Raw genomic sequence first — 13,315 nt, forward strand, 5'->3', positions numbered from 1 at the left:
AATAAAGAACAGGTGAAGTGATTTTTTTAATTAAACCAGGTGAACTGATGAAAAGAAAGCAAAACAGATTATAATACACACACAAGGGAACAACTAAATAAAACAGAATGAACCCATAGGACAGTAAAACTAAACCAAAAATAAACCGATCATGATCAGTTTTTAATCAGTGCTCTTTCTTTTCCTTTCTCTTTTATTAACTTTAAATTATAATTCTTATTTTCTGATGCTTCAATGTCTCCATAAAGCACTTTGAATCACCCTCTGGTTGAATTTTAATATACAAACAAACTTCTGAACTTGGACAGTAGCCCACAGTCTGGTCCCATGAGCACATCAGGATGCACATCCTTATGGTATAACAGCTGAAGGGAGGATACAGTACACCGTAGGGTAAATTTTTATTACATAGCCTACTGTACCATCTACAGTTTGTAAAGCAAATGAGCACCTGCCGTTGAGCTGAGTGGTGCAGCTGATGAAATAAAACCTCCAGGTGAGTATGAAGGCTGCTCAGAGGTCTTATTAAACGGGCGACCAGGGCATGATTTTCTAATAAAACTAATTGTTATAATAAAGATTTTAACCATTAAAAACTGCATTCAGCAGGTGGATCTGGGAGTCACAGAGATCCTTTAATGCACAAGTGTGCAGTCTGTTGCACCGATGCTGTTATGAAGACCGGCAAAAGAATTAAATCCCGTGTTGACTGTGACTTGTTTTTGAATGAATGAAAAATATTAAATTTTTTTCCCCTGAGGGAAATTATAATGTTAGGACATTTTTAAATGATAAACTGTTTGTGAATTCCTAAAAGTTATTTTTAAAAAAATCTGACAAAATCATTGTAATTTCATGATTGTATATTGCTGAACTGAACACCAGAAAACAACGCAAAGCTGATTTTATTTAAACATGTCAGCACTTAAATGTTCGTAAGAAATATTAGACTTAGACTTAACTTTATTAATCCCTTGGGATGACTCCCTTGGGAAATTCAAAATTCCAGCAGCACAATAGTAAAAGCAGGTAAATAAGCACACAGGTACAAAAGAGCAAAATGAGTTAAAAGTGTGATTCAAGATGGCGCCGCGGATGGCTGCCTCGATTTGTTGGTGCGCTCTGTTTTGTCTTGTTTTGTTTGTAAACACCGTTTTTTGTTCCGGTTCGCGGCTCTCTTTCACTACAGAAGAACTCCTGAACATTCGGGAAAGAACTCCACGGGGTTTGTTTCCCGAGTTTCTGGATGTACATAATTTTTATTTCCACTCTTATATAGTTTTTCAGTCTTAATGTTATATGTTCAGTTGGCTTGTTCATATCTTTATGGTTCATATTTATCTATTTATATGTAGGCACCGTCAAATCACAACAAATTCCTTGTAATGAAAGTTACTTGGCAATAAATCTGATTCTGATTCTGATTCTGATTCTGAAAAGAGCAACACACGGATAAATAAGATAAAAATAAAGACAAATTAAAGCAAAAGAGCCAGATATGGCTTGTATTGAATATGAGTTGAATGTTTTCACTACGGATGAAGATGAGGTTATTGCACCAGGTAAAGTGTCCATCTCTGTGTATGCCTGTACTGCACAAGTAGATGTAAATAGTTACCCCCCCTTTTTTAACTGTTCTGTATGTTGTACGTCCTCCTCTCTGTCCTCTTCCACCCACGTGAGGAGTTGTAGAGTGTGATGGCATGACGGACAAAAGAGTTCTTAAGCCTGTTGGTCCTACACTTGGGAAGGAGCAGTCTTTCCCTGAACAGGCTGGCATTGTCCCTAATATCCAGCAGTTTGTCCAGAATCCTTAACTCTGCCACCGTCACCAGAAAGTCCAGCTTCATGCCGACCACAGAGCCAGCCCACCTGATCAGTTTGTCCAGTCTGGATGTGTCATTCTTGGATATGCTGCCCCCCAGCACACCACAGTGTAAAATAGGACACTGGCAACCACAGACTGGTAAAACATCTACAGATGTTTGCTGCAGATGTTGAAGGACCGCAGCCACCTTAGGAAGGACATCCTGCTTTGTGTCTTCCAATACAGGTGGCTGGTGTGTGTTGTCCAGTCCAGTTCATTGTCCAGCCACAGCCCGAAGTATTTATAAGAGTCCACTGCCTCCACCTCAGCTCCCTTTATCTGGACTGGTCGCGGTGTTAGTCTGGACTTCCCAAAGTCAGTAACCAGCTCCTTCGTCTTAGAGGTGTTGAGCTGTTACTGTGGCACCATGCAGCAAAGTCCCCCGCCAGTCTCTGATACTCCTCATCTCTATCTCCTGAGTATCCTGAGAGTTCTCGGCTAAGAACAAACCCAAGAGATCAAGATTTCATGAATTCCACATTCTTTATAAAAGGTTTGTAAGTAGAAAGGTTGGTGAAATGCCCAATGTTTTCTTTTCCAGCTAGGAACAAAATTAAGTACTAACCACCACCACATTTTTTGTTTTTTGCTCTACATGTCAATTACATCATTAAAACTTTGTTCCTCATTCAACTGTACTTTATTCAGGCTAGGAAGTTTTTCATGGGGAAGTCAATATAAGCCGCACATTAGTATGGATACCGTACCAAGTTCCTACAAGGAAGAGTAACTGCCTTGCAACAATTTTAAGGAGAAATCAGAGCTCGAAGACTCTCTTCTGTCGTTAAAATCTCCTGTTTGGGAGCACTTCGGCTTCCCAGTGAAGTGGATAAGATGAAAGCAGTCTGCTTGTAGCCCCGCCCCCTCCACATGCGGATAAAAGCGCACTCTTGCTGAAAACTGGTTATGGACGAACTGTTCTCAAACCACAACGGAAAGCATGAAGGTCTTTTTTCCAGCAGCGTTGAAGTGATTTTTAAATATTTTTATATTTTCTTACAACTAAAATGGTTGAAGGATTTTTATATTGAATACAGACTTTAACTGAAAATGTGTGCCCATTCAACATCCCTCCCTGCCTTATAATATGTACCTGTAGATGCTGTCCAATCAAATAGAGGGGCCATATCTCTATTTATGCCATATTTTTATTTATTTAAGAATCTTTTATTGGAGAATTAACAGCAAGCAGTTTTCTTTTTTGTCTTGGTTTACACCAAAGTTAAGTTTACATTTGTTCCCTTGCTGTACCAAAAAAGAACCAAACCGTGACCTTAAAACTAAGGTTTAACTGAACTGTGATATTGGTGTATTGTTACGCCCCTAATATATAGCACTAACTGGTCACTGTTATTTTTGGTTAGAATCAGTGTTGAAAAGGGTGTCTGAAAACCCTTAAATAACAGTTTTGAGCCTTTTCCATTGTAAAAGAAATCACTTGTTTATGCTTCTATTTTTTATATTTTTTTCAATTGCTTCAATCATTGCCTTTATTTGTTTATTTTTTACAGATGGCAATAAAAATATAGCAGTCAAAGCATCTGTTGCATCAAATTTACTCGGTCACTGTGTGCTTCAAGAATATTAAACGATATGAACAATAAAAATAAGCTAATTGGTTTTATAAAAGTCCTTTATCTCGCAGATAAATGAAGGGCTTTAAACTATTAGTTATGTTGCAGAGGAAACACAGAAAGACCAATGATGAACCAATCACGTGCAGTTGCGCTTGTGTTCTATCTGGAATTAAGACTCTAAAGTGTAGCCTTGTTTTTAAGGGTAACAGAAGGTTACCTCCAAACCTTCAAATCCACCACCGCCACCCACATTTCACACACTGTAGCTCTATTGGACAAATACACCTATCATTTATTGTCATTAAGAAAGTTTTATTTAAAAAGATTTCTGTTTTATTACAATATTCATGTTACAAAAGCTGAATAAGTTTTGAAACAGGCTGGCGTTTAAAAACAACTAGCAAAGTTAGTGCCTTTACATTTTTATGAACTTTTACTTACAGTTAAGTTAGACATGAAACGGCTTCTCAGTTTACAGGCCACTACTTTAGTAGATAGATATACCAATCGTACCAGTCACCGATCTGCGGACGGCGTACTTCAGATCCCCTAGACCAACATGACTTTGTTTTGTCTAAACTTTTTTTTTTCCATGATGTGTTTCTCATGCTTGTTTTGTTTTATTGTGAAGCTCCTTCTGATTATTTATCTTGAAAGGTGCTATATAAATACTTACTTAGTTTAATGCAAAGCCAACTGACCAGGAATCAGTTTTTACAGATTGAGTTTGACTACTAATATGACAGTTGGAAATTTACAACTGCTAGCTTTCATCATCTATTTACAGATGCTTACCTTGGTTTTCATGTTGATAAAAGAGTTGAGGTGAACACAGGGTTGGCCAAAAAGATTTTAGTATCAGATCAGGCATTCATGCATAAACAAAACCAAACATGGTAAAGTAAGCATGCAGCCAGTGGATGGATGATACATTAGGGTATGGTGCTTATATGAAATGTAGTGTTTGCCTTATTCATTAACTTGTCAAACTGGCCAGTAAATTTTAATGTATACCAAACTGAATTTTGGTCTTTGTGCTCATTTCAAGGCCTTCTTATAAGAGATTGTGATTGTTGCATGATGTGATGGAATTTGGATTGGTTGAAGTCCACCCTGGTCTTCATTACTCAGAAGTAGGAAATATGTAATGCAAGGGAAATAATAATTTGTGTTTTCTGTCCCACAGGGGTCAGAGACGTGTTGTGTTGCTGAATGGGCGACTAGTTCCAGGTCATTTTACATACCCTGTGAAGCCTCCCTTCTCATCTAATCGTGCAGGACTGGGACTCCCAGTAGAGTTGCAGGGATGTACCAGGAGGTGGCCTTTCTGGCAGGCAGTGCTGAGCACCAGTTCACCACCTTCCACTTCAACCGTGTTGAGAATCCACAAGAGGTCACATCCAAGAAGGGCTTGTTCTACAAGCGAGCCCAGCTCCTGCTCCAGCCTCAGCCCCACCAGCAAGCTGGAGATGAGATTGGCCTGGCTGACAGGGCAGCTATTATAAATGTAGGGGGCATCAAGTACCACATCCCCTGGTCCACGCTGGACGAATTCCCCCTGACGCGACTGGGCAAGCTGCACAGTTGCAGTAATGAAGCAGAGATCATGGACGTCTGCGATGACTACGACGGCAGCCGCAATGAATATTTTTTTGACCGAAGTCCATCTGCATTTCGCATCATTGTGACTTTCTTGGCAGCAGGGAAGCTGAGGCTTTTGAGAGAAATGTGCGCCCTGTCCTTCCAGGAGGAGCTGCTGTACTGGGGGGTCGAGGACAACAACCTGGAATGGTGCTGCCTCAGGAAGCTGCGTCTCAGGCAGGAGGAGTACAAGGAGCAGCAGAGGCTCGAAGAAGAGGAGGCCGAGCTCACCTCACCACAGTCCTGTGAGGAGACCCAACAGCCTCCAGGAGGACCAGAGGAGACCCTTGCAGGGGGCTGCATGCGGAGGCTGAGGGACATGGTGGAGAACCCACATTCTGGCTTGCCAGGGAAGATCTTTGCGTGTCTGTCGGTGTTATTTGTTGCCATCACTGCTGTGACTCTGTGTATCAGCACCATGCCTGACCTCAGAGAGGAAGAGGAGAGGGTGAGTTTTCTTTTCTTCCTTGTCTTTTGGTCTTTAAGTCTACAGATGTAAATTTAAGTAACCCAAAAAAGTCCAAACTACCCCATATTGAGTCATTGTAAAGAAGTCTTTACGATTATTGGAATTTTACCCAGCAAAGTCATCATTACTTGGAAGCAAAATCCTGTAGAAACTATGCTTGAGGAAAAAGTCGGCAGCTCTAAATTTCAAAAGGTTGACGTCTGTTAGAGGTATTTTGAGCCATGATTAGTTTCTGTTGCTCAGATGTATAGATGACACCTAAATATCTCCCATGCAGATGTTGTAGTAGCCCTGCTTGTTTTGTGTGTGTTGGTGCCAAGGTTATGATCATACATAACCCTGGGCGGTCCAAAGTTGGTGATTCCTGCTCAAGGCCTGGCTTCTTATTTTAGTTTGAGCACCATTATGTTTTATGGTGTCATGGTTATGGTGTCCTATTGTTTAAGGCTGGATTTCATTTTATTGGGTCTTTTCTCTTTATTAAAATTTGTAAAACACTTTGCTGAACCTTGTTATTTTAAATGTGCCATAGAAGTAACTTTGTCATTGACATATTAAACACGTTCCTGTGGTGTCAGCAAAAAGAAGAAAATGGACTTTCTCTAATAAAAATGTAAAAACGTGTGTTAAGAACATTCAGCCACCGGGAACCAAGCAGATATTAAACATGTGTCCACTGGTGGTTGGCGGAAGTATTCACCATGTCTTGCAGAGTACCTGTCTGTAGTATGTCATCACTCTTCTAACCAACGTTGTTCCAAATAGCCGATGAGCTGTTATTTAGCCATGAGTTTTTCTGTATTCACATTTTCCTAGCTCATCTTGTTCCCTTCCACATCAGAACGCTCACTTGATGTGCTTTATTGCCGCAGCCATTAGCATCTACATGGAGCATCCAAGACAGTAAGAGTCCATTTAATCCACACTTACACACATCAGTACAACAAGGAACACTATATGTATTCTGGGATTTCTGAATTTACTTGTGAAATAAGACATAAGACTGATCAGTTTTAGAAAAGTAATATAGAAGACGGTAATCATAGCTTAACAGAGTCTTTCTTTTTGTTTTAAAAACCCTGTAGTGGATCCCATGAGTGGTCTCCTTTCTATCTAACTGGTAAATCAACAGATGCTTATCAGTTTTCTTTTTTACGAGTAATACCATTATGCCATTACATTTCACACATAAATGTAGGGAAGCCATTCTCAGGATTCCTTCATGTCTTTTATCCATAACCTCAAGGTTGTTTGTGCTGTACAGCAGCTACAGTAGAATTCAGATTATGTAGATGCAGCTGCCCACATACAGAGACTTTCTGGGTTTTATTGTAAATCATTGTGACATAGAGACAGGCGAAAGCTCAGGGACAATGAGGCTTCTTCTCCTTAACTTGAATACCAAATTATTGCGTGTCACTTGTCACTGTTTCTGTTTTTGCATACTGTCCTCTGCAGGAACACCAAGTCCACATTTTCCAATACATGTAGAAAATTGCAACATACAGCTGTGTAATTCACACATCTTTAAATGACTAAATGGATTTGGGCCTCAGTGCTGTATTTGCACAATCCCAGATATTCTTCCCATGCAGCAGATTTTACTTGAGCTGCTTCCAAAAATGAATATGAAAACAGCTCAATGAATATGAAGTAAGCCCATTTTTGTTATGTAACTGCATGATTATGTAAATTGTAGCCATGAAGTCTTAATCCATATAGGATTGTCATGGTCCATGCTCATTACCACTCCCTGCTTCCTGCTGACCATATTTGGCTTGCCAATCATCACTGCTGTTTGGACGGCACAGCTGGAGAACATCAAGTCATCATTCTCATCGCCATATAAACCTCACCCGGACCTCCAGTCATCGCTGGATTATACTACTCATCGTGGTAACCAGTCGTGCACATGATCTAAATCGTATTGTATCTGAACCAACCTAACTTGTACCCTCTCTCTTCCAAGAACCGTACCTGAACCTCGTCCACACCACGGAGAATCCTGTCTGCCCGCTCCAGCCCGTCCTTCCAGCAAACCCTGCATACTGCACAGCACAATTCAAATAAAGTGTCTTTGATCATTCTCCGAGCGCTCCTCTCCTTGGATCCATACACCCAATCCGTGACAGAATAATCCAGCCCAAACAATATGGATCCTACGGAGCAAGCCGCCAGGAAAGCCGAACCCGGTAGCGATCTGCATCAGGCCGTGTCTGCACATGGAAATCTCCTTGGTCAACACTCGCAGGTACTCCGGTCTCTAGGAGAAGGACAACACGCTTTGCAAAAACAATTAGACGATATCTCCAGATCTTTGTCAGCCCTGTTTAATCAACCTGCTCAGCTTTCAATCCCCGCAGCTCCTCAGCCTGTCCCCGTGCCGACTCCGCCCACTCCGGTGCGGGACGTACACATTCCGGATCCCAGACCGTTTTCCGGCGAGTTGGGGAAATGCAGAGGATTCCTTCTCCAGTGTACTCTTATCTTCGACCAGAAACCACTCACTTACTCCTCGGACCGCTCGAAGGTATCATATATAATTGGTCTGCTTACTTCCCGGGCACTTACATGGGCAGAGGCATACCTTGAGACCACGCCCCTCCACACTCTTTCACTGCGGGCTTTCACAGCCGACTTATTAAAAGTTTTTGATGGTCCAGTTCGGGGCCGTGAGACGGCCAAGCGCCTGATGTCAATTCATCAAGGGAACCAGAGTGTGGCTGAATTTTCGGTGGAGTTCAGGACGTTGGCTGCCGACTCTGGGTGGAACTCTGCTGCATTAATGGACCATTTTTTACATTGTTTAACAGATACCCTGAAGGATGAACTGGCAACTCTGGACCTTCCAGCTACTCTGGATTCCCTGATAGACCTAGCCACCCGTCTGGATAATCGCCTCCGGGAAAGGACCCGAGAACGCCGTAGTCCTCGCCCGGGTCTGTCTCATAGGTGGTTTCCATCTTCTTCACCTGAACCATCTCCGGACTTCCTCCCTGTTTCGGCCGCCGAACCCATGCAGGTGGGTCGCACACACCTGACCCCGACGGAGAGGCAGAGACGGCTACAGGCAGGAGCGTGTCTGTATTGTGGTGAAGAAGGGCATTTCCGGGCTACCTGTCCTGTTCGGCCAAAAGACCAGGCCCGTCAGTTCAGGTCGGGATTCTGACGGGCCAGACCCAGACAAAGACCCAGATCCCGGCAACACTAACCTTTTCTGATCAGTCCCTCACAGTGCAGGCCTTAATCGACTCAGGAGCAGAGGACAGTTTTCTGGACATCCGCCTGGCTGAGGAAGCCAAGATCCCTCAGGTACCGCTAGTTCAACCCATAACAGCCAAGGCCTTGGATGGTCGCACCCTTGCCCAGGTAACGCACACCACTGCACCCATAAAATTAAAACTCTCTGGAAACCACACTGAAGTAATCGAGTTCAAGTTGATTTCAGCCCCCGAATCCCCGCTGGTGCTCGGTCATCCCTGGTTGTCTCTCCACAACCCTCACATCAACTGGGCCTCCCGAACCATCATGGGTTGGAGTGAGGAATGTCACCAGTCCTGCCTTCGATCGGCCATACTCCCAGCCGCCATAGACTCCAGCAAAGCAGAAGCCCCGGATCTGACCTCAGTCCCGACCGAGTACCATGACCTGGCCGAGGTATTCAGTAAACTCAAAGCGTCCTCTCTGCCTCCCCACAGACCCTATGACTGCGCCATAGAGCTCCTGCCCGGTTCCCCGCTTCCAAACAGTAGGCTGTATAACATCTCCAGGCCAGAGCGGGAAACCATGGAGACGTACATCCAGGAGTCTCTCGATGCCGGCATAATCCGACATTCCTCCTCCCCGTTGGCCGCTGGGTTTTTCTTTGTCACAAAAAAGGATAAAACCCTGCGTCCCTGCATCGATTACCGGGCCCTGAACAAGATCACCATACGTAACAAGTATCCTCTCCCCCTAATTGACTCCGCCTTTGAGGCGTTACTAGGTTCCACGATCTTCACCAAACTCGACCTCCGTAACGCCTATTATCTGGTCCGCGTAAGGGAAGGTGATGAGTGGAAGACCGCCTTCAAGACCCCTCTGGGTCATTTCGAATATCTAGTCATGCCCTTTGGCCTAACCAACGCCCCGGCAGTATTCCAAGCCCTGGTCAATGACGTGCTCCGGGACTTTCTCAACCGTTTTGTTTTCGTCTATCTCGATGACATTCTGATCTACTCACAGACCCAGTCCGAACACAAGAAGCACGTCCGTTTGGTTCTCCAGAGACTCCTCGAAAATAAACTGTATGTGAAGGCGGAGAAGTGTCAGTTTCACTCAGACACCGTCGGCTTCTTGGGCTACGTCTTCGCGAGCGGGCAGATGAAGGCAGACCAGGCAAAGGTTCAGGCGGTATTGGACTGGCCCACACCGGACTCTGTTAAATCTCTGCAGCGCTTCTTGGGTTTTGCAAATTTCTACCGCCGCTTCATTAAAAACTTCAGCCTGGTGGCAGCCCCCCTTACGAAACTGACTTCTCCCAAGACTCCGTTCCATTGGTCAGACAGTGCGAAGTCCGCTTTTCAGGACCTTAAGGCGCGTTTCGCCTCAGCTCCGGTCCTCACTCAGCCAGACCCTTCACGACAGTTCGTGGTCGAGGTGGACGCCTCTGATTCCGGGGTGGGGGCGGTACTATCCCAGCGCTCGGAACAGACGGGCGAATTACACCCATGTGCCTTTTTTTTCCCGGCGCCTCACCCCAGCCGAACGCAACTATGACGTGGGGGATCGCGAGCTTCTGGCTGTTAAGTTTGCGTTGGAGGAGTGGCGCCACTGGCTGGAGGGTGCAGCTCAACCCTTCATCGTGTGGACGGATCACCGCAACCTTGAGTACATCCAGTCGGCCAAGCGGCTGAATTCCCGTCAGGCCAGGTGGGCTTTATTCTTCGGCCGATTTAACTTCTCTTTGACCTACAGGCCGGGATCCAAGAACGTCAAACCCGACGCCCTGTCACGCCAGTTCAGCTCCGGTGGCCCGTCCTCAGATCCAGACACCATCCTGCCTGCGTCCTGTGTTGTGGCTGCCGTAACATGGGAGGTGGAACAAAACGTCCGGGAAGCCCAGCGAGCGCATCCAGACCCAGGTACCGGTCCGCCTAACAGACTCTTTGTTCCTGACCAAGTCCGCTCTCAGGTTCTTCAATGGGGACATTCATCCCGGGTTGCCTGCCACTCTGGCCGCGCACGCACAGCGGTCCTCATCAGACGGCGGTTCTGGTGGCCAACCCTGGAAAAAGACGTCCGGGAGTTCGTGGCCGCTTGTCCTGTCTGTGCCCGGGGAAAGATGTCCTCCCAGGCTCCAGCGGGTCTTCTCCGGCCTCTCCCCATTCCCCGACGACCCTGGTCCCACATAGCACTGGATTTCGTTACTGGCCTCCCTCCGTCCCGAGGTAACACTACCATCTTGACCATCACTGACCGCTTTTCCAAAGCAGCTCATTTCGTGGCGCTGCCCAAATTGCCCACTGCTTTGGAAACCGCAGACATCATGTCTGTTCATGTCTTCCGTCTCCATGGCATCCCTGTGGACATCGTTTCTGACCGAGGGCCCCAGTTCGTGTCACGGGTCTGGAAGGCATTCTGCTCCGAGCTTGGGGCGACCGTCAGCCTGAGTTCGGGGTTCCACCCTCAGACCAACGGTCAAGCAGAACGCCTTAACCAAGAGTTGGAGTCCGCCCTGCGCTGCGTGGCTGCCGACGACCCCTCCGCCTGGAGCAGCCACCTGTGCTGGGTGGAGTATGCCCACAATTCACATGTCTCCTCCGCCACAGGTCTCTCCCCTTTCGAGGCCTCCCTGGGGTATCAACCACCTCTCTTCCCGGACCAGGAGGCTGAGCTCGCTGTTCCCTCCGTCCAGCATCACCTGGGTCGATGTCGCCGGCTGTGGCGGGCTACCAGGGCAGCCCTGGTGCGGACCTCGGTCAGGAACCGCCGGGGTGCGGATAGGCGCAGGATCCCCGCACCTCCGTACCGTGTTGGGCAGCAGGTCTGGCTGTCCTCCAGGTACGTGCCCCTACACACGGACTCCCGCAAGCTGTCTCCCCGGTTCCTCGGCCCCTTTGAAGTCCTGGAGATACGGAGCCCTGTGGTCGTGAAGCTGCGGCTGCCGCGCTCCATGCGCATCCACCCTGTTTTCCATGTCTCCCAGCTCAAGCCGGTCTCCTTCAGTCCATTGGTCCCTCCTTCCAGGCCCCCTCCACCCGCCCGGGTCATTGACGGTGATCCGGCCTTTTCCGTCCGTCGCCTCCTGGATGTCCGCCGCCGGGGTCGTGGTCTGCAGTACCTTGTGGACTGGGAGGGCTATGGCCCGGAGGAACGGTCTTGGGTCCCTCGCTCCTTCATCCTGGACGCTGACCTCATCCGGGATTTTCGTCGCCGTCAGGCTGCTGGGTCGCCCGGGGGCTCCCCTTGAGGGGGGGGCACTGTCATGGTCCATGCTCATTACCACTCCCTGCTTCCTGCTGACCATATTTGGCTTGCCAATCATCACTGCTGTTTGGACGGCACAGCTGGAGAACATCAAGTCATCATTCTCATCGCCATATAAACCTCACCCGGACCTCCAGTCATCGCTGGATTATACTACTCATCGTGGTAACCAGTCGTGCACATGATCTAAATCGTATTGTATCTGAACCAACCTAACTTGTACCCTCTCTCTTCCAAGAACCGTACCTGAACCTCGTCCACACCACGGAGAATCCTGTCTGCCCGCTCCAGCCCGTCCTTCCAGCAAACCCTGCATACTGCACAGCACAATTCAAATAAAGTGTCTTTGATCATTCTCCGAGCGCTCCTCTCCTTGGATCCATACACCCAATCCGTGACAAGGATAGCATGTTTACCTAAACCTTACCTAGACCAGATGACCACTTAGCTAAGGAAAACAGGAGCTTTAAAATGCAAATAGGCTACTTTTGCCAAAATTATGTCACATTCTCTTTGAGATTGTAACTGCTACAATATGTTCAGTGTTATTCTTTTAGACACTTAGCATAAACTGGATTGTAGCATATATTTCAACCAAAGAAAACTTCAGGTCTGAATAGTTTATCACACAATCACTATATTCACACTTAAAAGGAGATGGTCAATGGATCACACATACGTTTAATTCATGGTGCAACACAGAACCGGGGAAAACAATGGGAAACATAGCAACGTTCTCACCCACAGCAAGCGCTGCAGTATAAACAGTGAGAACAAATAAAGAGCACATTTTTCTTCTGTATGGAAAACTCTAAATATTTTTTATAATATTGTGCACATTTGCTTCCTGTCTGAAATGTACAAACAGATTTCTGCTTTGTTAGTCCTGTAATTGAGCAGAAACATAGCCTAGATTAGCATGCATAGTTAGCCTAGCAAAGCATGAAGGCTGGTTTAAAAAGGGACGAATTGTTGTGTCTTAATTAAAGGGGGGAAATAATCATTTTGCATCTAGTCAAAGAAAATATAGTAGCTTAGTTTCATTTTATTTAAATTTTTATGCTAATTTCTTATTACTTTTAATAAATACTGGGTGGGTTTAGACCTATGGTTTAGACTACCAAGAAAAGTTTGGCTACAATGGAGAATGCATGGACATCATCAATGCACAGAATTGTAGGAGAAATCGACATTTTTGGTGTACTGTTTACATGGATTCAGCAGCTGCTCTTGTCTTTTTGATCTCTGTCTTATTACAAATTTCTGAGGAGTATTTCATCTTATCATTTTTTT

At 45.8% G+C, this 13,315-nt stretch overlaps 1 protein-coding gene across 1 annotated transcript in view; it reads left to right on the plus strand.

Annotated features, from left to right (window-relative positions):
* kcng2 (potassium voltage-gated channel, subfamily G, member 2) overlaps positions 1 to 13,315 on the plus strand; it is a 56,408-nt gene that overhangs the window by 11,478 nt on the left and 31,615 nt on the right. The window contains exon 2 of the mRNA XM_041967331.1: positions 4,631 to 5,533. Within this exon, the coding sequence (XP_041823265.1) occupies positions 4,751 to 5,533 (783 nt within the window). The 5' untranslated portion in view covers positions 4,631 to 4,750. The remainder of the gene's footprint in view (positions 1 to 4,630; positions 5,534 to 13,315) is intronic.

This window comes from Melanotaenia boesemani, chromosome 17 (genome assembly GCF_017639745.1).
Source record: "Melanotaenia boesemani isolate fMelBoe1 chromosome 17, fMelBoe1.pri, whole genome shotgun sequence".
NCBI lineage: Eukaryota > Metazoa > Chordata > Actinopteri > Atheriniformes > Melanotaeniidae > Melanotaenia > Melanotaenia boesemani.